Raw genomic sequence first — 24,936 nt, forward strand, 5'->3', positions numbered from 1 at the left:
CCCATACTGGATGACTGCTCCCACAGCCTACCTGGATCACATTCCCATACTGGATGACTGTTCCCACAGCCTACCTGGATCACATTCCCATACTGGATGACTGTTCCCACAGCCTACCTGGATCACATTCCCATACTGGATGACTGTTCCCAGCAGTTTCCTGTTCTCGGTTTCGTTCTGTTTCTTCTCCAAGTCGGCCGCATGCTGAAATCAAGGGATAATAATTTAATTCCCTGGGTTTTTACAAAAGGGTGGCCAAACACCTGAGGCTCTTGGAGAGTATTTCAAAGAACTGGAACAACAGTGAGCAGCTGAAATAGCCCAATTTCCTTTTTTTCCAGCTTCCAACAGCATAATTTCCAGTTCCCTTTTTCAATTGCTTAGGAAGACAGATACACAGCATTTAAGTAATTAGGGTACAATTTGACAAAATTTTGGAATAAAATATGAGATGAAAAGCTCAGACAGAGTAGAAGGCAAGTACCTGTGGGGGGAAGAGATGAAAAGGGATGGGTAACAACTCCAGTCAGGAATTCTATGCTCCTTTCTACTGACTTCTATACAAATGGAAAGAACTGCAACTTTGATTTTTTATTTTCCTCTGCCAATACAGGCTCCAGCTCCTCTCCAGCCTGTCTTTTTATAACGTCTCCAATCCCCCCACCCCGTGCCGCAGGATCATTGAGAAGATGTGTACAAATGCCCACTGCAGCTCTGGGTACCCGAATTCCCAACTCCCAGCACCAGAGCTCATCCTTCCCGAGGCTGTTGGATACTCTGTGCTACAGCTGAGCATCCCTGTATCACGCCAACAGGGGAATAAAAGGGAAAGCTCCTCCAAAACTGAGTGATTAGAGGAACACATAGTAATAGTTAATAATTTATAACAAACCTCTTGCACTTTTTGCTTTAAAAGTGAGTTATTTTGCCCAGGCTGTTATTAAAACCATTTCATTTGGTTAAGAAATTCTCCCTCACTTTAGATGAAACAGGATTTTAATTAAAAATATAAATCTGTATTTGCTTTAACTGCTATCTGGTGGTAGAGGGTAATTTAAAACTGAACTTGTTAGGAGGCTAAGGATCAAGGTTTATGGTTTGGGTCTCAAGGACTATGGCAGGTCCAGTTCTCTCTTGGAGGAGAAAAGTGCCCACAGTTCCTCACTATGGCGAGATGAAGTACCAGCAACACAGGACAAAGCTCAGCTACCTCAAAGGAAGATTTCTCTGCTCACTGTTACAGAATTTCACCATTCCAGCTCACTCAAAATGTGCTATTTTTAGAAGCTGTGTTAGGTATCATAACTGGCTCTTGCTCCAGGAGAACCTGAGATACAGCTGCTCACTCAAATTCAAAAGTACATCCAGCAATGCACAATTTTCTCCTTAATACTGAAATATAACTTTTTTTTTCTTGATTTCCAAGTAGTCTGTCAAGAAAGGATTTCTTTAAGACACCAGATCCCTCTCGACCACCAGCAATCACAGACAGGACTTCTCTACCTGCCACACTGATTATCAATACAGAAAATAACGTATTCCGCGAAAACACGATTAGGACTCCGGATGTACTTCCCGAGCACCCACCAAACCTGACAATCATCCCAGAAGAAGGACTTCTCTGGCCACTAGATGTCAGCTCCTCAACCAGCACCGAGGTGGGACCAGGGAGAGACAAGTGTCCCAGATTCTAAATCCCTTAAATGGCATTAACTTAAAATAACCTGACCTCAGCACCGAGCACTCCGTGGCACACAGTAAATTCCACCAGCAGACAAACAGAAGCCAAAAAAGGCAAGTGGTGATGAACCCATCTTGCATCATCGATTGGGCTGGAAATCAAAGGCACTGATAAAGAAACCTCCCCCTGGGCAGAGCTCTCACCCCTGAGCACGTGGACAGGGCCCCACACAGACCACACGGGGTTTGGTGCATCCCCCGTGCCGACACATGGAAAAGGTGACACGTGGGCCCAACGTGACAGGCAGAAAGAGAAGTTTGGATGTGAGTGAGGTACATGGCCCCCAATTATTTCCAAGCCCCAGGTCACTGATTCAGCCCGTCAGCCTTCGTGTCAGAGCGATGCAGATGAAACGATCCCAATAAAACTGAGAGCGCTCAAACCCTGCCACCAAATCAAGCAGTTCATGGTGGGACATTTCTCTGCAAACATCACTCAGCTGGGGCTAATTCTGGAAAAAATCTAATCCTGTATTTCCAGGACACTGGCACAAAAGGGCAAAGTGTCACATGAGCAGGGACAGATCCCAGACACCTGCACTGGGAAGGGAAGACAACTCCCAGTGACACTGTAATCCAGGACAATTCCAAAGCCTTTTTTTTTTTTCTGCATGATGCAGTATTTATACCATAATTTCTCTTAAAATCCATGAACTCTCCCCTTTCCTTATACACCAAAATAACCAACCCAGAATCCCCATCACTTCCAACCTGCTGCCAGTGTCTCCTTCTCTTACCAACATGAGAAACACAGCCCAGGTGAGGGACCTCTGTGCTACAGCCAGTACCAAAATAGCTCTGTCCTTGCCAAGTTAATACTTCTAGCTTATAAAACTGTATTTTCAGAAGCAAAATGAGTCCAACGGTGGGTCTTTGTGCAGTGCAAGAGCAAGGCAGCCATATGGCAATCAGCAAGTGACACTCTCCTACGGGGCCATTCCGTATTTCAGGCTACAATGAGCTTAATATAGGCTTAAAGAGACTAAAAATACCCAAATTGTAATTTTGACATGAAGTACTCCAACTATGTAATTTTAACATAAACATGGAGTTTATTTAACTCTAAAGTCAACAGATGGTATTTAAGTTAAGTTGGCTTTTTTTTACATAGGAACTCTAAAAACAGCAATCAACTGCCTTACCGAGTTTTCAGCTGCTGAATGTCAACATTTTACCCAGAAAATATTAAATACTGCGAGCTAATATGGAAGGAGAGGCTGGCTGGCCTTCTAATTACTCATAATTACCCATCAACCTTCACGTGTAGCAACAGCAGCTCTGTTTGAGGAATCCCAACGGGTTGATCAGACCAGCAGCTCACAGTTTCCCACGTCGAGATGCGATGCCTGAGAATTCTGTGCAGTTGTTTCAGGGGTCCCATTTTTACGCTCTTCCCACCCAAAATGCCCACTTAGAGCCCCGTGACATTTAGCACAGGTTAATGACAGGAGCCTCAAGGGCCACCATGGTTCCAAAGCAGCACCATGGACACCAGTACTGGGGGACACAGACCTTGAGCAGCATTTTATATAAATGAGAGGATCTGACCACCTCCAAAGGAGTCCTGCACATTGATCTTTATGTACTCTGCTGGTGTCTCCCTGTTCATGGTGTCCAGTTGATTAGAAATCCTTGTTTAAATCAGGCTGTCTGAGTGCTGATGGTGAAGAGGGGCCCGAGGGTGAACACTCACGTGCAGTTTATTGAGCAGCACGGCGTCCGTGGTGCTGTTGGCTCCCGGCTTTGCTGCCTTCCAGAACTGCTTCTGAGCTGAGTACCGGTTCATGGGACACAGCTTGAACAGGCAATCTATAAAAACAGGGAATAAACAGAGAGATGGCTTCAGCTATTTAAAATTATCTGGGCTTTTGCTGCTAACGCCGTCCAAATATTCCAGCGGCAAGGAAGGGTTTATAAACAAATTCTGGAAAGCTCTTGATCAGACAAATGCTTTTTTGAGCAACAGGAATGCTGCCCCATGAATGATTAAAAACTAACTGCTGCTGCCAACATCTGATGCAAGACCAGAAAATTTATAACTTGTCCCAGTCGAAAACAGTACCAGACTAAAACGGGAACACGTTCCAGTGCTTTCCCAGGCAAACACATTTGTCTTGGGCACTCTCAGCTTGGAGTTGTTGTCCTTCAGCAGGTACACAATGTCAGGTTGGGGGGCTTTGGTTTGGGGGGGTGGGTTTGTTGCTGTTGCTGTCTGTTAAGTTTTTAAATCTAATCCCTTCTATTTCTAGGGAACATAGGACAAAAAAATTCACCTAATAAAGTGACAGGAGAAATTCACCTAATAAAGTGGCAGCAGCATAAAACCCTCCCAAAGAAGAGCCTGCACAAGCACAGCCACTCAGGGCATTGCTCGAGGTGACATCAAAGCCCTCGGGGTGTCAGGTTCTATACCCAGTACACTGACAGTTTATTTAACATTCTGCCTGGCAAAAGTCAGGAATCACAGCTCATTAGTCTTATTAAAAATACATTTCTGTATTAGAGATGCTAACTTATCAGCAATGAACCCAAATGAGCTGCAGTGACTGTTTCTCCTCCTCACTGTCTCCAAGCAACGGAACACGCAGAAAAATAAATTCAGCTATTCAAAGGCAGCGCCGAAAGTAGCAGCTCAGAAGTTCAACCAAAGTGCCAAAAGAGCCAGGAGGCTGTTCCCAGCCTCTCTGGCAATGATATGGATATAACACTTCAGGCCTAATCCACAGGGCCTTCCTCAAGGCTCCTGGTGTATCCCTGCAGACAATTCTGGAAGCAGGAAGGTGAGGAGAGACCGACTTAGGGGTTTGTCTTCACTGCCTGGAAAGCAGAGCTGCTCATTGGCTGCCTGGTTAATGGACACTCTGGATTCACATCAACCAAAAAGGGAAAAATCCAATCCTGAAGACAAGCCATCTCAGCTCTGCCAGAGGTTGAGACAGACCTCGGTAATTTTACCTCAGGACACCATTTGAGATGGACACGTTCACACTTCTAATGCCTTTCCTAAAGAAAAGCCCCATTTGATGCCACCCTGCCTGTCTAATCCATCCCCAAAGCAACACCTTTCACAGGAGGACAAAAAATCATCAAAAAACCAGAAGGTTTGGACTGGGAGAGACCTCAAAGCCCATCCAGTGCCACCCCCTGCCATGGGCAGGGACACCTTCCACCAGCCCAGGTTGCTCCAAGCCCCGTCCAACCTGGCCTTGGACACTTCCAGGGATGGGGCAGCCACAGCTTCTCTAGGCAATCTGTGCCAGGGCCTCCCCACCTTCACAGCAGGATGGTCTTCAAAGTCTGTCCTAAAAATTAAACCCACTCCTAACAGGGAGGATGAAGCAGTGGTGGCAGATCGTTGTTTCATCTCAGTGAGGCACTGACTGCCAAGTGGGCTGATCAATCTGTCCCAAACCAGCACAGGGATTCCTGCAGCCTGCTTGGCTGGGGACCAGTTTACCTGCCATATACCAATATACCAGCCCAGTATACCCACAGAGATACGGAAGGACCCGGGTACAGCACTGGGGCCCTTTAACAGTGACACTGGGGACAGACAGAGAGCTGAGGGCTCCTGGAAGGAGGTTTAACTGCAGCTCTCCAGAAACACTCAGCTCCACTTTGCCACCACCACCCCAAAGCTTCTGAGCCACGAGGGAAGCGCAAACCACACTTCCCAGGTTTGCTCTCTTCAACGGCTTCTTCCATTTACATAAAGATGATTCACAGAGATTGACAGCACAGAAGAGATTCAAAAAGCCACTGCGGGCTGGCACTTCAAACTAAGACTGCATTGTAAGCAACACACCAGTTATAAAATTTTCTATTTTTGCTGAAACCATCAGTTCACACAATGACAGCAATTAACACACAGAACTGCAGAGAAGAATTAATTGTATGCTAGATTTAGTCACAGTGAACTTCTTTCCATCCTCTTCAGTCAAGAAAGTTGTCAAGTTAGGTTTAACTTCTAAATTGTTAATGCAAGCAGCCCCCTCTCCTCCCTCAGGCACCAGGAGAGGTCTCCAAGAGTTTGACCTTGTCCAATGCAAGAAGGGAAAACATAACGTGGTTTTCTTAGCTTTCCATCCCAGTTAAAAAGCTACAGATCTAAAACAAACAAGAAAAAGCACCCAATATTTTCACTTCTAGTATTTGTTCTATGAAATCTATTTCTGAAGTGGTTGAGAAGTTCAGCTGTGCCTTACTCACTTTAACATGGCCACCGAAGGTTGACTGTTACTGAATGTAGTTCACCGTGGGTCGAACTACATCAGCTTCAGGGTCAAACTACATCAACTTTGTGGCCAGAAGACTTTCAGCTCTCCAGGTCTCATGGGCTTCTATGTTTATAACATCAAGGATGTGCTACCTGAGCACCATCACGGCCAGGGATGTGCAACCCACAGTAGTGGTGACTGTGTAAGATGAACCAACTCTTCCCAGACATGATCCTTATGGAATTTAGGTCTAAGATCCCAAATGAAGCCAAAGCAGCCCAAACCACTGGCTCTCTGCTCTGATCAAAGATTCAAGCAGATTTTAGCCACATAGGAAAGGTGATAAATAAAGCAATTACTGCACAGTAACCACATCTTTTTATAGACTGTTTGTTGAATATTAACCAGGAAGGAATGCATTTTCCTTTCAGATCTTCATGATACCCAGTGAAAAATGGCAGAATTGCACAATGAGTAAGTATAAAAATAAACCACCACGTCACTGTTGATGAAATGATGATACATCAAGCCTGAACACCCAACAAAGGTCCCACAGGAAAAAGCGATTGCATAATCCTACACCACCCCACCAGGATGATGAATGTTACATGGGCACGTATTAAATGTGCATTTCAATGCTCCCAAGCTAAATCCTGCTCTCCTGTCAGCGATTCCTCTGCATGGAATAAAGCAAGAGGGAGCACGACTGTAACTGCACCCCGTGAGGGATGAATGCTCTCCCTGCTGGGACACCGAGATCCCGCGGGGGCTCTGCCACCTGCAGCTCCAGGAAATGTCACCAGCAAGGCCTGGCTGTCCCCTGCATGCACCAGCAGCACAGAGCAATAGTCAAAACCAAGGATACTGGGAATGCCAGAAAATCCCATGTCCCAAAGTATTCTGGGGTTCAAACTTGCCAGCAACATTATTCCAACTGCAACTCCTTTTCCTCTATGTTTTTAATTTTCTCTTCTCCCTTTTACATTCCCTTCTCCTGACTAGACCTTTTCCTACTCAGCATAGTCTCCAAACTTCCAACCCTTCCTGCCAGTCCAAGCCCAACCAGTCACATTCCCAATGCCCAATTTTTGCTCTCATAACACAATTAAAAACCTGACCAGACTGACCATTTTCTGTCCTTTTTTTTTTTTTTAAGTCCCATTTAAGTAGTATGTCAAGATTATTACACTTATCCAAAATTGCAAATACCAGGTTTACAGAGGCTGGAATGATCTGGAGAAGGAAATAAAGTATTTCAGAGCCCACCCAAGACATCATCACCTTCTTTTAGACCAAGCTGCCTAGAAATGCATAACTCAAACACTCCCAGCAATTCCAGTCTTCCCTTCAGAGGGTTTTCCCACCTTTTGGGGCATTAAGTAATGTCATTACATCAATCCTACTGCTGGTACACGAGGACAGCTCAGAAAGCTGCTGCACAGGCACTGCTGACACCCAAAGCTCTTCATGGTGCCTGTGCTGGTGACAGCTGGACACAGCCACTGGGATGCTTTGGGCTGGAAGCCGTGGGCAGGGACACCTTCCACTAGCCCAGGTTGCTCCAAGTCCCGTCCAACCTGGCCTGGGACACTTCCAGGGATCCAGGGGCAGCCACAGCTTCTCTGGGCAACCTGTGCCAGGGCCTCCCCACCCTCCCAGGGAGGAATTCCTTCCCAATATCCCACCTAACCCTGCTCTCTGTCAGTGTGAAGCCATTCCCCCTTATCCTGTCCCTCCAGGCCCATGTAAACAGTCTCTCTCCATCTCCCTTTCAGGCTCCCCTCAGGTGCCATCTCTGCTCCTGCTGGATCAGCTCAGTTTTGGGGCCAGAACACCATTTTCCTCCCTCTGCCATTCCCAAAGTACCCAATTCTGAATGATCTGGAAGCACTTTCAGCCCCAGCCCGGCTGGTTGTATAACCCAGCACTCATCATTTTTTCCACATCTCCACTGCCTATTTTAAGCATTTAGTAGAAAGTCTTCCCCAACTTTTCTGCAGTTGGAGGAAGCAAGAATCAAATACTTTGTTGGCAACAAAAAGGTGTGTCGGTATTTTGGTTTTTAAACCCAGACTCTACAAGATGCCAATTGGAGAAAGGTAAGAACCAAGAAAAATTACTCCCCCTCACAAAAATCATACTTTAAGGTGCTCTCAGATGAGGGAAATCTACAAAATTGAAGATCCTTAAATAAGTCACTTACAAATCCACTGAATATTTAACACCAACACAGCTGTTTCTTCGTTACTTGGAAAAAACCAAACTCCTCTTTGTACACCAATACTAAAATTAAAAGAAAATTAGCAATTCCCTGTTGAAATTTATCGGTTTCTCTTCAGACTTTTCTATACTTAGGTACCTGATATTTCCCCAAGGCCAAAGCCTGCTCATAGGAGAGAAATATGTGGATAGTATCTTTTATTTCAAATATAAAAAAATAGCTGCAATGAGCAAGTAACAGAGCTGGCAATGATAGAAACACTCTGCAAATAGACTTCTTGACTTCATATTTATGAAAGTGCCCAGCTTCAATACACTCACAAGGATGATAACACTTCACAGGATGAAGAGTTTATTTATTTAAAGACAAAATGAAGACCTCTTTTGTACTTAAATGCAATATTTTCATGCAGGAGGCCTAGAGAATAATACAAAATGCCTGTGTTCAATCACAGGCAAGTTTCACCTCCTCAGAAGCCCTTGGATTACTCCATCATCTATTTCTATACTTGTTCCTTCTGAGATTTAAAATTAATAGATGACAGCCTAAGAGGTTCAAAGAATAAAGAACAAAAGCAGCTACAGAAATGTGTTGATTATCAATCATTCCTGCATTTCCATGAAGAGGAAGAAAAAAGGAACCTGATCCTCCTGAAAGACCTCTCTTTGTGCTGAGAAGACATCCTTTCATTTTCAATTTGCTGTGATCAGGCTTTGCTGGGAGCACAGCAGCTCATTTCCAGCAGGGATTTTGTGAGGATCCAGCCCTGCTGCCCCAGCGGAGCCCAACCACGGCTCCATCCCAGCAGGAAAACAGCCTGAACCCTGCATGTCCAGCCTGCTGGGAGAACTCCAGTCAAACCCTGTGTTACAAACAGCTCTGCCACTCCACAAGAGGGGAAAACTGAAGCACAGATGAGCAGGGCTGGGATGGAACCCAAAGAAGCTGTGGCTGCTCCACCCCTGGGAGTGTCCAAGGCCAGGCTGGACGGGGCTTGGAGCAACCTGGGCTGGTGGGAGGTGTCCCTGCCCATGGCAGGGGGTGGGATGGGATGAGCTTTGAGGGCCCTTCCAACCCAAACCATCGTGGGATTTTATGCCAAGCCCAAAGGTCTCGCAGCAATCCCATCCCTCTGCAGAGCAGCCCAATCCCTCCGGATTCCAACACACAACCCCTGAGGTTTGTGCAGTGGTGACGTCTGTCACCTCCCTGCTGTGCTGCTGCATCCTGGTGTTCCAAGGGCTTTCAGTGCTTTGCTTTTTAAAGCAGAATAAAGGAGGAAAATCACCCTTGCAACCAACATTTAAATACAGAGCCTGCACCATTTGTGATCTAAATACATTTTAATTTTTATGTTAAAATAACCACCCTCAATTCCCATCTGCAAGACACGAGGGTAACCACCCTCCTGTATTATCTTCATTTATGCAAAGTCCCACCAATGGGAATTGCTGCTTCGTTTGTTCAAGCTGTAACAACACAGGAAATAATATAATTGTTATTAACTTGGGGCTGAGGTATCAAACCAAAGGGAGACAAGTGCAACAATGATTTCAGAGACAGGAAAATTATAGACCTGAGAGGTGGACACTGAATATCAATGCCTGCTAAAGAAACATTAATTAAAAAGCAACGGCTTTTTGGCCACGTAATTAATTAGCATACGACTCCACATTACCCTGTTAGTAACTTATAAATAATAAACACAGCAGTTTAGATGCACTGAAATTTACTGTGGGAAAAGCCGTCCTTGGAATCATGGAATCACGGGAGGGTTTGGGTTGGAAGGGACCTTCAAGCTCATCTAATTCCACCCCCTGCCATGGACAGTGGCTCCAAGGCCCATCCAAGCTGACCTTTCCTCCAGTGTAAGCTGAGCAGGATAAGTTTATTCCAGCAGGGAAGAGTAAACACCTCGCTCCTCACCTGCAGGGTGAGGCTCTGGACACACTGTCACACCTCAGGCTAAACTCAGAACCAAAGCACAGACAACTCACACCCCCACGACCTCAATGCCCAAAAAACCACCCAACACTGACTGGAGAAATTCCCCTTTAAGAGAACACCTTCGGCACCAAAGAGTTCAGGATACGCCACTGTTTGTTTTATTTCTCCACGTAACCTCTTTGGTCTCCTTCAACAAGAAAGCTGCTACTCAAAAAGAGAGAAATATTTAGACACTGGATACACAGGCAGCTCCAAAAGGAAACATTTGCAGGAAAGACCAGCTGCTTTTTTCTATCTCTGGTACCGAGGGAAGATGCTGCGTGAAAACACAGAGCCAGAAGGGAGAGCAACACAAGGAGAAAGGAAGAATCCTAAAAAACACGGATGCATTTCAGTACGTGTCCCATTTGACACCCAGGTTAAAGAAAGCAAGGAAACCATCAGCCTCCTTGTCACCACGATGGGTAAAGTTACCCTGGATGGGCAAAGCAGGCTACAAGAGAGCTCAGAAGGCAGAAAACAGGGAGCTGCCTCAGAGAAAGCTGTAAAGGACACAGTGAATGCTCCAGGTATCCTTGGAAGCTTCAAGGAACAGTCTAATTTATGGACACAATGGATAACTTGGACCAAGAGAAGCTACTTGAGAATAAACTCTCTAGAAATTGCCAAAGCACCACCAATTTGGCTCCTGGTGAGTCACAAATACAAGCCAGAAGAGAAACCTCTCAGTGCTGAGGAGAGGGGGAAGGAGAAGGAAACAATCCTCACGAGAAGAGTTCACACCTGCACACATCAATTTGGGCTAACCCAGGATCCCAAGAAAGCCACAGGTTTCAGTGAGAGCTTTTAGTCTTAGCTCAGCTCCACCTCTGGTCCAGCACAAAAACAAACCCTGGACTAGAGGCCAACCAGGCCAAGAGGTAAATTCAAAGGCCAACTCCTCTCTGCCACAAGCCCTGAAACTCAACTTTTACACACTACAAGGAGAAGGATTTGTACTTTACACAAAGGGAACTGATGTGCATAAGAGTTGCAGGAGCAGTTTTAAGTAAACTCTTGTGGCTTTCAGCCTTTGTCCCAGGTTTGAGAACTGGATCCTTGATCAGGAAACCATCCTTATCTCACTTTTCATAGTTTCCATGACAAACGTCCCTGCAAGGCACTATAACACGATTCTCAGGACAGGAATCCTGGCACATTCTTCCTCAGAATCTTTGGGTCTTTTCAATCTACACTTTACCCCAGCAGTAAACCAAAGCATATCCATTTCCTGGCCAAATTTCATTTTATTTCAGTTGCTCGCCCCTTAAATTTCTTTTTCACATTTGCTCCTTCACTTGTTCTTGCTTTTCTGGATTAAAGTTCCTGCAGAAAATGGGGCAGGAAGTGGGGGTAGGAGGCAGGAAAAACTTGGACAGTCCAAGCACAGGAAGAACAAGGAAGATCAAATTTCAAACCCCTCTGGAAGCATCAGTGTTGACCAGCATGGAAAGAATACAGTTGTGCTGTTAGAGCTGACAGGACTGAACAGCATAGTAGGAGTTATTTCTATTTAAGAATGTTCTGTGTATATGTTATAAGAAATGAGCCACCACAGCATGACACAAAAGAAAAGGCACATTTTTCAGCTGTTCAACAAAGTTACTCAATTTTCAGCTCTGAAACACATTTGGCTTTAAGAGAAACCAGATTGCCAAAAAAAGATACAGGGCCTTTAAATAAATATTTGATAACGTTATTGAGGTCTAATTTGGAAGAATGGAAGAAATAATAAAACTGAACTCGGTGCCTCCATTTTTCTTGCACTAATGAAGCACTTGGGATCCCTTCCCTGAAAGGATTATTTGTTTCTCTCCTCCTGCACCAGGTGCCATCCTCCTGAACTCCAGGCCCGCTGCCTCCTGCAGAACTGCCAAATCCACAGGTTCCCAGGGCTGGCAGCCCCCAAGAGAGCTTCCTGAGCTCACCCCTCCCTCCCCCAGGCAGAATTAGCCATGGCTGCTCCATTCCTGACACAGCTCCTGAACTCCTCTCTTCCAGGGCTCCACTATTTCTGCATCTAACCTATTTATTTTCACAATGTAACCCCACAACTCCCTTCCCTTTCCATATGGGGATGCAAAGGAGAACTTCTCCCTCTCCCAGCAGCATCTGCAGGCTCCTCTGTCCCACAGCTGCCGAGGTGCCAAACTGCTCAGTGGTGTTCCTGACCATTTCCCTCCCCGTCGGTTCGTATCCCTCGGGAAGCACGAGGTCCTAAATAAAAAACTTCACTTGAGTCTCTGCCAGGAAGTAAAACTGGAAAAAATAATTACTCTGTCTTTTGGCAATGTTTCTTTTTATATATTCCAAGGCAGCAGTTGCACTTTTTGTCACAGCACAGCGCTGACAACTCCTACTCCACCCGTGACTCCCACAGTCCCCGACCCTTCCTGTGGCACTGCCGGGTGCCCATCCTCCTCCTCTCTGGATGCAGTCAGCTAAGAGTGGTCTTGGAGAAGCTCTGAGTGAATTCCCAAGCTGGAAGGGAAGCCCTCCTTCCTCTGGAGGGCTCACAGAGCACAGCCAGCTGTGGGAGATGCCATGAGCAGCCACAGACACCCGGTGCCACGCGGGCAGCACCGTGAGGTGAGAGCTGCCACAGATGCTCAGACTTCCACAAACTGCCTTAATAAAGCAAAGACAAATGCAGAAAACTCAGACCTGCCTAATTACAGAAAGAATCATGGTGGAGTTGAACAGAGCAGAGCCCTGCTGCCCAACTGCCCTGGAGTGCCAGGTAAAACACCACTGTCCCCATCTGTCCCGAGTCCAAAAGCTTTATTCCTTGCTTTCTGCTCCTAGGCTTGGCTTGAGTCTTTCACCTCACTAAGGCCTCTCCCTCTCTCTACTTTAAACAGTCCCCATCCTCCTGGCAGGGGCCCAGAGATGCTCTTGCTGAGGCCTATCCAGTGATGCTGCTCAATCTGTCCAAGCTCGCTCTGCTGCCACTTCCCTCCCCGGGAACAGAGCATGGAAAACGCCAACAAATCACACAGCTAATTAAAACCGGGCCTCCCTAACGCAGGCCTAGCACAGAGGGCTGCACTCTGCTCGGCACTTTAATGAGCAGATTATGCTGACAAGGTACATAGAGAGTGTAAACACGAGTTCTGCCATATATTGCCTCTGCAGCAGCAAACCAGCACATTGCAGGAGGGAATAAAACATCCAAGCACTTCCACAGAGCACAAGATTCCAGCCTGACAGCACCCAGGAGCTAAGCTATGCCAGCAGCGCTGCTGGAACACAATCCGTGGCTTTAGAGATCAAAAATGAAAGTGGAAAATAGTCCCTAAACTAGTAAAACAGCCCCTTCCAGGAACGGCTGGAGGGCTGTGTGTTACCAAATAAGGGAAGCGAGTGCTGGGAGCCAAGGCAGCACAGCCACGCTGGATCCGGAGCGCAGACAGCTGGAGAATGGGAAGGGGAGCAAGCCAGCTTCCCTGGGCTGGACTGCAAAGGGGAAGAACAAATGTTCCAGGGCCACGAGCGGAAGCAGATCCTGCCAGCAGAGGCCTGGAGCTGTTTGTCCCGCAAGCAGCACCTTCTTCCTGGGCTTGGGGGAGTCATCCCACAGGCAGGACATTCTCTCTGGGGTTTGGGGGAGTCATCCCCCAGGCAGGACATTCTCTCTGGGGTTTGGGGGAGTCATCCCACAGGCAGCATGTTCTCCCTGGGGTTTGTGGGTTTGTCCCACAGGCAGGACATTCTCTCTGGAGTTTGGGGGGTATTAATGCAATGCTGTCACTGCAAACAGGCACCTCATCCCCAGAGCTGGTATCAAACACACACTGGTGGGGCACCTGCCATCACCTCCAAGTGCTTGGCACCAGAGCCAAGACAAAGCCCAAATCCTGGGAGTGTACCCAGTATCCCTGAGGGACATATTTCACCTCTGCACAGAGCTGCCAATGTGCTGCTACACCAGGACAAGCACAACGAGGAGTTACTAAAGGGAAACTGTTCCTTTTTCAACTTCAGAACAAACTGAGTTGTTTTCTCCTTTCTCTCTTTTTTAAAGGCATGGATGTCATTCTGTTTATTTTCTCCTGCTCTACTACTTCACTGTCTTGCAGAAATAAAAAGAAGTAGAACATGCTCTCATCCATCTCAGGGATGTTTCATGCAGGCTCCAAGTGTGAGCCTTCTGCAGAATAAACACTCTGTTAACTTGGGGTCTATTTTCCACCAGGAAGAGCAGCTTCTCTGACTCCTCAGTTTATCCCAACTGTTTATACCCCTGGAACATGGACAGTAAGAGCCCACAGGGACACCAACACTTCATACACTAAATCATGGATTTAAATCACACCTCTACAGAAAACCACTGGTTTCATTTCTTTAACTCCCTGTCCAATGTGAAGCAAAGAAGTTTGGGTTTAGGTGCTGTAACTGCACATGGCAATGCCTCTCTTATTCCCCTGAAACATTTGAGGAGAAAACAACCAAAAGCCCCCTTTATGCTGATACCACAGTGAGAATATGCAAGCAACTGCCCTTGAGGCTTCTCAACCCTCTGTCACAGCAGCTGCAGCAGCCAAAATAAGGGCTCACCTGCCCCTCAGGTGCCCCCTTCTGCAGTGTTTGGTTTCTAACCTGCACTCCCTCCCTGCAGTCACACAGTCACTCCACCCAAGCCAAGCCAGGGGTACCCAGCTGTGTTCCATCCTGAACTCCCCCTGCTTCCTGACCCAATTCACCTTCAAACCCACAACATTTATCAGTCATTGAATTTCAAAGCCCATTAATTGCTGCCTTCTCAGGGCTGTGAGAACAGACAGCTCCATTCATATCTGTCCCCTCTCCTGCAGCTGCCAGGAGATGAGCAGGTCTGTGCACTCCTGTGGCCTTGCCCAGCCACAGCTGGGCAGCCTTCCCAGAGTGCTGAATCTGCTGGAAAACCAGAGAGGAAGAGTGATGATCAAACCTTTCCCATCTCTGCAGCACGGAGCACGTTCTTCCTGAATTGCTCCTTGTGGTGGAAGTGGGATGCAGCCCTTGGAGCACAACACCAATGCACCCGGACTGTCAAAAGGGACAGTGCCCAACTCGCCCTCAAGGCATGACCACTGTCACCTCCACATACCTCCAGATCTGGGTTTGGGTCTGGAAAGTCTAGAAAAAAAATAAATTCATTCAAACCACTTTGTGCTACAGCCATTTAAAAAAAATCTCCTTTTCTATAAAGAACAATAGTTAGGTATTTTTTTCTGTTTTAAGCCATCTTTCAAGCTGCCTTACTGATGCAATAACACATCAATCAGTGAGGAAGAAAGCTGGATTCAGAAGTGATGGATGGGCTGGTGAGAACTATTAAATAACACCAGCTGCATCACTGAACCATCCTACACTCACATCCACCCGGAGTCAGCAAACACAGTCGTCCTGGCTCACAAACACCACCTTTGCCAGCAGCCTCAGAGCAGAAATAACCTTCCAAGTTCAGAAAAATGCACTGAAGTCTTCTTTTAACATTGTCTGCTCCTGTCCCTTCTCTTCCTCCATTTGTTTCAATCACTGTCTTTATTTCCAATTATTATTTGTATCATAATTGCATTAAAAGTGTTCTCTGGCTGCGTCACTTGGTCCAGCTTCTGCTTCCAGACCTACGTCAGGTTTGTGCCTTGACTTTCAGGATTTCAGGTTTCAGATTAATTTAATCAGGTTTCAGATTGATTTTCCTTTTCTACACGAAATCCTGGCATTCAGAAACAGCAGAAGCAATTAAAAAAAACCCTAATTCTATCCAACAGATTTGATAATATCCATGTGCAACTGTTGGCCTGCAGAGCAGGATGGAGCCTGGTGGATTGCAAGTGTTCCCAATGTTAGAGAGGGTCAGAAAATAGACCCAGAAATAAAAACTATTTTGGCAAATCCCAAATGAAACCCAGACACAGGTTTCATCATGGAAAGTGCCAGTTGTCCTGATTAAATATCTGGACCTCATTCAAACTGGCACAAGCAAAACAAAAACTCTCCTCAAAACAAACACCTGAGGAGACAGATCTTATGTGAAACAAAAATCTATGTGACAAAGAGGAGAAAAGCTGATTATCTGCATTTCTGTGAGCTTTTAGATCTGGATAAGCACTTGGGACTTTCCTCATGGACTTTCCCCTTTACTAAGTCACTCATGGTATGAAGAGGAAGCCACTGGAAGCAGTGGGGTAAGTTCTGTCTGCCACGTCTCTGGATTTTTAGAAGGTGAACTTCAAGATACCAACCATGTCTTCTCTTTGCCCATTGAAAATATTCCAGAAGTCTGCTACTTTTCCATTCAAATCCATGAACTGCACATTAGGTATTTCCAGAACAAATCCATTCTTTTCCTGCTAAAGATCGGAGCACTAACAATACTACACATTAAGTTAAATGAAACACCCTTTTTACAGAAGGATTATGAGACTTCACCAAAAGACACTGCCTGGTACAAACTCAGTGAATTGTATTTCCATGATTTTCAGCTGCAATAGAAACAGAGAACTACTAATGACCTGAAGTGGTCACTGGGATGCCCTGTGGCACTTCCACTGAGCAGTTTTCCCCTCCTGGTCATTCAAAAAGCTTTGAAGGCTTTTACAAGGTGAAACCATTGAAGGTGTGGTTAAAAATGTCACAAAAACTCAACGTTTGAAGAGAAAGAGATGAGCTGCTGCAGGACAGGGCACTGCAGAGCAGAGTTTGAGCCAAAATGTTTCTATGACACTGAGAATGGCCACATTTCTTCTCTAAGGAAATCCTGAGGCTGGGATTGTGATGGCAGGTCAGAGCACACGTGCTGTGGAGGGAGGGTACAGCAGAGACTTTGCATTCCAGCCCTGAACTTGCACTACTACAAACACTGCCAAACACCCTAATTTCCATGCACATTATCTCCGTTTCTTTGCTATAACATGTCTTTAAAGTTGTCATCAGCCAGCCCACGCTCTCAGACATGGTGTCCCACGTCTGGGGACACAAATGACCGCTAAAATCAGAAAGCTTTCAGCCTTCACTCAACTGACTGACTTCAAAAACTCCAACCTCACTCCAGAGAACAAGTTTTCCTTGTCAAACACGCCCATGTGGTACTCTTACTAATAAATACACCCAAACAGCTGCTGAGTAGAAGCCTTAAGCCATATGCCTCTCATGTGTACAAATCAACTCTTGTTTTTTACTAAAAATGTTTAAACTGAGACTGCTGATATACCCACTGTGATGTAGCAGATGGATCCCTCAGTTCAGCAACAGAACACCCTTTGCTCTACTCTAATGGAATCTCATGAAGGAACTATCCCTGCAGTCTCCATTTTTAAGGTCTAGTAGATTAATGAGGAAAGTTTTCAGAAATAATTAGAAAAGGGTGACAAAAATGGGTCAAAATTATTGCAACAGGGAGATGCCAGAAAGAATTTCATAGAATCACAGAATGGCTTGGGCTGGAATGAACATTAAAGCCCATCCAGTGCCACCCCCTGCCATGGGCAGGGACACCTTCCACTAGCCCAGGTTGCTCCAAGCCCTGTCCAACCTGGCCTTGGACACTTCCAGGGATATATCCTATTACACTCATCCTTGATCTCTTGCTTCCCTGGTTTTCCATTTTCTAATGCATGGGACTAGTTGAGGAGCACTTCTTTCATCAAACCTCCAGTCACCCCCATGACTGACCACTATGTTATATTTACAACAAGAAGCAAGAAAAGGGGTTGTCCAATTGCCCACTGGTGTCTCGTGTAATTCCACCCCTGCATCTAGCCCTGCACTGTCAATTTGTTGCTCTGTGGGGATAAGACCAACAGGAAAAAGCCTCCCAATCCATGGTAAATGAGCCTCAGTCAGCACACAGTCACCCAACGTGAACTGCAGGAACACTGACCTCACCAGGAGGGACAACACATACACAGCTGGCCGGGTCACCCCTGTATTCCAGGTAAAGCAGTGTTGCTTAATTATCAACAAATCTGTCATGAAAGCTAGACTAAAAATCTGCAGGTAACTTTTAAAGAAGTCACAGAGTTCTGCACATCCTTGAAGGCCACACCATCCAAGAGCAGCACTGGTCTGAACGGTGCAGAAACGCACACAGGGTGGACAAGGCACTCAGCTAAAACCACAGGCCCGTGAGGGCCACTGTCCCCAGCAGCTCTGTAACTTCTTCCCAAAACATGGGGAGAAAGCAAATTCCCTCACTTCAAAGCTCCACCCTTCCCTATGTGCCACCAGAGCTCTTCCCCAAGGAACGCACACAATGCCTGACAGCAAGAAATTCCTTGGACTGCTTGCAGGAGCAGCCTTCATGTGCTATCCTCCCCCATCCCTCCCAGAGTGGCCCTAAAGCAGCTGGTTCCTGCCCACTCCCACCCCACGCTCTCCTCCATGGCAACACTTCCCTGCACCACCAGGGAACACAGAGAGAAAGGAGGACGGGATTGTTCCCGTGTCCTCGGCTCGAGCAGCAGCACCACCGTCCCCAGGAATGGCTGCAGAGCAGGATGGCCACTCCAGCAATTCCCTTCCAGGCAGCATTTCCAGCTGGGAGGTTGCTCTGGCTCCCTGGGAGTCTCCAAAGCCCAGCCTGGCAGCTGGCACAGAAAACCCACACCGGGCTCAGCCCCACAAAGCTCAGTCCTGGACTGTTAAAAGTCCTGCAGATCCCTGTGTCTTATGGAAAGGTCATTCCACGGAGCACCTTCCTTTTCTAATCACCACAAACACCCAGTCCTCAGCATCTATTCCTACCACCCTCAGGCTTCTGCCTACTAAATAGGGATAAAAAGATTATTGCAGCCCAACCACACTGAGGAGCAGCCCAAGTTCCTTCCTGTGCAGTCTGCTAGTACTAGTTTAGGTGTATTTACTAGTTTAGGTGTATTTACTAGTTTAGGTGTATTTACTAGTTTAGGTGTATTTACTAGTTTAGGTGTATTTACACAGGTTTGGCTCAAAAATTCCCTTTGATATATTGAAAATCAGCTCTCACCAGGTCACCTCACAAAAGCTCTGTCCAGAACCAGCTCTTTCCATGCCATCCACACCATTCCCAAGCCAGGAGCCTGAGGCCATAAAACCCAGGCCAAGGCAGGCCCTGCCCTCCAGAACATGCAGTGTTGTAGAGAGTAACACAGACTTCATCTGAAAACAAAAAATCTAGATAAACTCACCTTTGCACTTGCAAAATAATAAATATTTATATACAACTGTTCTCCTTTCTACTCACCAATATTAGGGCACTATGCCCTTACACTTGAAAAATCTAAATATTGAGAGTATGTTTAAAATTAGGACGGTGCAAAAGGTACTGCCAGTGAATTACCCACCAATAAAAACCGTCCTTGGAGGCGGGAGGAACTCTTGGAGCTTCCAACACACACCACAGAGCAGATATTCAAAGGAGCTGAGTCACTGTGGTTTTCTGAAATGAGCCTTTAACCACGACTTGAAGGATGGAACACTGACAGGCACTTCAAAATCTCTGAGAGATTAAAGTTTTTCTTTTAAAGTTACTGAGTTTTTAAGTCTGAGGCTGCAACTCATTTCCTGACACTTTTTTTCCCCTCTTTTATTTTTGGTTTTTGAATACTTTGATATCTAGCTCCCAACATGATGTTTAACTTCACTCCTCCCTCAGACATCAGAGAAAGGACCAGGCTCACCAGACTTCTAAAAACCCAGAGCAGACAAGCAAATCCAGCAGTTTCTGCATAGAAAAGGTACAAGAAAGAAAACAGAAAATGTAAATATTGGGAATAGCTAAAGGGAACACAAGGTACAGCGAGATGGAATTAACTCAGTGTGGGATGCAGAGAGCTCTGCCCAAACCCTTCCCAGGTTTAGGCAGGAACAAACCCCAGTGAAGCACCACAAAGATCCTCACAAAGGTTTAGAGCCATCAGGTAGGAAACTTTAACACAAAAAGCTGAGAGGAAGAAATGCCTGCAAACAGAAACCCCCTGTCCCTGGAAGGTGGCTGAAAACAAGAACCAATCTTTCTGACTTTTTTTTCCTCAAGAACTTTCAGTTTTCTCCAAGGTCTTGGTTGGTGCCTCTTTTTTTTTTTTCTGTTGAATCTCAGAAAATGAAAAACTTGAATATATTCACATTCTTTCTCAGTAAGGGATTCTTGGAGAAGTTACAAGAATAAAATATCTTCTCCTGTTTAATTCTGAACATTCAGTTTTACTCATCAGTGTGAAGAAGAAGAGTCCCACATGGACTCCCCAGCTCCTCCAAACCCTGCTGAGGGCTTCCCTCTCTTCCTTATTCCACTTTCTCTCCCCCCATTCCTTCTCCTTCCCTATTTAATGGGTGCTGCCTTGGGGTGCAGAGGGAATTGTGACCCTCCTCTGGAAGCACATCCTGAAATGAGCTCAGCCTCAGCTCAGCTGCAGGGTTTCCTCTCAGTCAAACCCTTCATAGAGCAAAAATCTAATTGCATTTGTTCCCTTTATGGCTTTCTCATCTGCCTTCAAGGTCCTCACAGCCCAGCACAGGGGGTTGGGAAGATTGAACAGCTATTGTGAAAAAAAAAAGCTTCTGATCTTCCAAGGGAACTCCAGCTAAATACTAAAAAATAAATATGGAAACATCCTCTCAATTGTTTCCATCAGATACAAATTAGAAATTAAATGTCAGCCGTAATATTAAGATTGAAAGAAGCTGATGTGAAATATTAGTGGATATTCCTAACATAAGCTACAATTAACTATAAAATAACCTATATATAGTGCACGCCTCCTGCAATATTTATTTGTACACATATAAATATGAAACTGTGAGGAGAATGTAAGACAAATAAGCTGTTAAACTGCAAATTGTTCTCTGCGGGCAAATTCTGATCCCAACACAGAGTTATCATCTGTCAAGTTCCCCAAATCTTCACAAAACACAGAAACTTTCAGCACATGACTGACTGCATATGGAAGAAATTATATCTGGAATTAAACCCTGCAGATCAGACTCGAAGGATCTTCTGCTCATTGTCATTCTTCATGACCAAGGCCTGATGAGGAGTGGGAGGATGGAAATTCACCACTTATTTTAAAACTTGTCAATAATAACCCAGAACATTATCTGTAAAATCTATATTGCCTTCAGATTTCCCTTCCAATCCCTAAGCCATGAGCTCACAGGGTGCTGCCATTCCTGCTGGGAGAGGATGGCTTTCCATTCTCCAAACCAAGCACACACAGTCCCATTTCCATTGCAGAATTCTCCTACACCAGGAGAATGACACAACTTTGATTTCCCAGAAAAGCTTGGTAATTGAGTTACTCTTACAGGACCTCAAGTTCTGATCAGCTTTTGTGGCAATCACATGAGACAAATTATCTGCTTTTTAAGCAATAAGGAAAAGGCACTTTTGAAGGGCAGAACTGAATAAGTCACCACAACCCCCAGCAAAGTCGCACGTACGTGTCTGCCCCAAAAAGCGACTTTCAATATCAATGTTAACACACAAGTGAGAAGTCAAAGTCTTGCTTTTGCCAAGAACATCCAGCTATAATGCCATAAAAATGCTGTGGCTGAGAGAGGCTCTGCCTGTGCTGAAGTTTTGTGACCAAGAAACATCACAGATCCACCTCCTGGTCCTTCAGCCTTTGTCTGAGGTCTGTGGTGCTGGTAAATCAAAGCTCTGAGCCCAGACTGGTGGAGCATTTGCCAGATCAGCACTGCAATTCCTGCTTTTGGGAGGAGTTTGGGAACACACTGACGTCAAACCCAGCTCAGCCCTCCCTGGTCCCTTCATCCTGAGCTCCAACAACTTCCCCTCACATTTGCAGAGAGGGGACTAAACTCCTCCTCTTCCCACAGAGGTACCGGTTACATTCCAGTAATACTGAGATTTATCCCTGTTTCTTTGACAGTAAAACGCAGCTCTATGGCAGCAGGAGCAGCTGTGGACTGGAATCCTTAACCCAAACCAACCCAGAGAGCTCTGGGCCACCACCAGCCCAAACTCTGCTCCTGGGGCTTGCCACCAGCCAAGTGGTGCTGGGTGGACATCACGTGCTGCTCCAAAGGGGAGGGAAGGGATTTTTGTAGCTCTAGCTCAGATTTTTTCCTTTTCAGGATGGCTGCTCCCTCATCCAGCTCCCTCACTTCCTCATGCCTGCGAGTTCTGTGTTTATTTTTTTCCTTGGATAATTTTTAACCTCGACAAATAGAAGGGTTGACATTCACCGAACGCAAGGTCTAAGTGCCACCAGATTGCTTTTGCACAGCACAGCTCTCCAGAGCCTTAATAAAACCCAGCTCGGGGAGAATTTGTTCTGTCAAAGCAGGGAGGATCCTGCAGCAGCATTTTCAGCAGTGTCACTGTTTCTCTGCTGTCAGCAGAGCTCAGGGTGATTTCTGACTCTGAAAATCTGACTGAGAGCTCCAGAAAGGCTCTGCAACCACCACACAAGGAGTTATGTTTTCACTGAACTCCTGTACATGATGTAATCAGAACAGATGATAATTGCCAACACCCAGAGCTCGGGGCTGACTGTTTTCACAAATTAGGAACGAAGGAAGTGTTGCCCCTCACACATAAGTCCCTCTCTGACTGAATAGCTGCTCATTAGAATACAATTTTCGAGGCACACTGTGCTCAGAGTCAATCTGTAATGTCTCACTCATGTGAGACATAAGGCTTCTTTTACACATTTCTTAGGGGCCACTCAATGCTAATCCAGGATTTCTGCAACTCCCTCCCCCCCAATCAGCCAGTTGCCAAGCAAGGGAACAAACAGACATTTCCCAGTTTATTCCTAAAGAACCAGTAAGGTGCTTTCCAAGGCAGACCTCAAAGCAGCAACAAAAAAATGCAAAGCAGTTTTTCCAGAGACAAGAACCTTCACCAACAGCTCATTTGTTTCCTGGCATTTGGATCACAAACTTTAAAGTTCTGCAGGAAAGACTGGAGGTTTTTCTACAGACAGGCCCCAAATCACAGGGAGTTTGAGGGATCAGCTGGGGGTGCTCTGAAGGCAGCACTCACTGAAGCAGAGAGCTCACACTCAGGTGTTGACACACTAAGCACTACATCTTGAAAGAGGAATCCAAATCCTGCAAGGGGAAGGACAGGATACTCCATCTCCAGCAGCAGTGTGGGAGGGGAGGAGGATGTGAGTGTCACAGCCTGTTTGCCGAAGACACCTGGCAAGGTCTGGCTCTCCCAACAGCACAGTTTTAAGGCTGGCTGTGCTGGCAGCCTCATTATTTTCCTTCTGACTGCTCTCAAATACAAGTACTTACAGCTTTACTTCCCTGAGACACCACTGCTGCAGTCAGGGCTCTTGCTCAGTGGAGAACAGGCTGCCCAAAAAATGAGAAGTGAAATTATTTAACTTGGGTTCCTCTTTGACTAATGACTTCCATGTGGCACTTGGACACAGTGCCTGGAAGGCCTCCTTTGGTGTGGGTACTTAGCCCTAAATCGAAAGTATTTTTGAAATGGAACTGCTTTCAAAATATAAAGCCTCATTTTTTAAATAAAATAAATGGAAGGTTTTAGTGTAACTTACTGCTACTGCAAACAGCACAGAACTGCACTCTGCCCTAAAAGCAAGAGATGTGAGGTGATACAGAACAGACTCTCTGGGGAGTTTGACACAGATTAGCTCCTCAGGGGTGTCACACTGCATTCACCTGCTCCCTCTGAAAAATGAAACACCTCCTGAGCACAGCAAGCCAAGGGGTGAGAGGAGATCAAACCTGGACACACAAAAATGCAAAGGGGAAAGAACCTGAGGAGCCTGGTATGATGCCCTAATGCTCACTGGGGAAGGCAGAAAAACAAAAACCCTGAAGCATCAGTGCTGATCTGAGTGTGCAGTGGAAGATCCAGGAATATGGATCACACCTCCCTGTGACTGAGCTGTACCAGGAATCATCAAAGCAGGGAGAGCCAGGAGGATGTGCCTGAGACAGCTCAGCTATGGAAGCATCAGCACCTTCCAGGGGAGAAGTGTTTCTGTGAATCAAACTCAGCTGTTTGTCACCCCACACACCCAGGACAGTCCAGAGCTCAGTCCTGGGGAAGGTATTAAGTGAATTACAGTTGATTTTGACTAATTACAGGCACTTTTCACCTTAACTGCCAGGAGAGGTGACAATTCCTTGGTAACCTGCTCTGGCTCACAGGAACGCCGAGAGCCAACACCAAACTGGGGAGCATCACTGAGATGCCCCTTGTCTAAATCTTCCTCCCATGTATTTGGGCCTCTCAAGCACCAAGTGGTAATGGAACACAGCTCCACAGAACCTCAGTTCAAAGAAAAGTGAAGAACAGACAGCTCACTCAGCATATCACATATTTTTTTATATTAATACCCAAATAACCAACTTGCACATAAGAAAACAATAACTCATCAGAGCTCCCATATTGCCAATTATCAGTCTTTGGCTCAAACCACAGTTTGATACAACCTCACTCAAGGCCAGGTCAGTGAGCCTTAGGCACAATAAATAACCCTCTCATTCAGGTGTTCTGGACTGGCAGCAGTATTTTACACACCAGACTTTACCAACCAGTGTCTGATTCTCTCCCTTTGATTGATCAGCACTTCTGATAACCAGTGAACAGCTAAAGATGTTCCCAATACCTGGAAGATTGCTGCCCTCACAAACAGCCTTTTTTTTCCCCCATGAACTTCATGACTTTCTCCATCTGTTTGCATCCTTCTGTATGAGCAAGACTCATTCCCCTGCAGAGCCCTCAGGCTGTGCCAGCACAGCACCAGCTCTGGAGTTGATCTGAAGTCCCTCTGGAAGTACCTGGGACTGATGAGACTCACC

At 46.0% G+C, this 24,936-nt stretch overlaps 1 protein-coding gene across 1 annotated transcript in view; it reads right to left on the reverse strand.

Moving 5' to 3' along the window:
- The window catches only part of ITPR1 (inositol 1,4,5-trisphosphate receptor type 1), a 157,062-nt gene that overhangs the window by 111,678 nt on the left and 20,448 nt on the right, over positions 1-24,936 (reverse strand). The window contains exons 4-5 of the mRNA XM_017827044.1: positions 3,434-3,549; positions 118-204 (exon numbers count right to left, since the gene is read on the reverse strand). Of these exons, the coding sequence (XP_017682533.1) occupies positions 118-204; positions 3,434-3,549 (203 nt within the window). The remainder of the gene's footprint in view (positions 1-117; positions 205-3,433; positions 3,550-24,936) is intronic.

The sequence above is a fragment of the Lepidothrix coronata genome, unplaced genomic scaffold, assembly GCF_001604755.1.
Source record: "Lepidothrix coronata isolate B3197 unplaced genomic scaffold, Lepidothrix_coronata-1.0 Scaffold134, whole genome shotgun sequence".
Classification (NCBI taxonomy): Eukaryota; Metazoa; Chordata; class Aves; order Passeriformes; family Pipridae; genus Lepidothrix; species Lepidothrix coronata.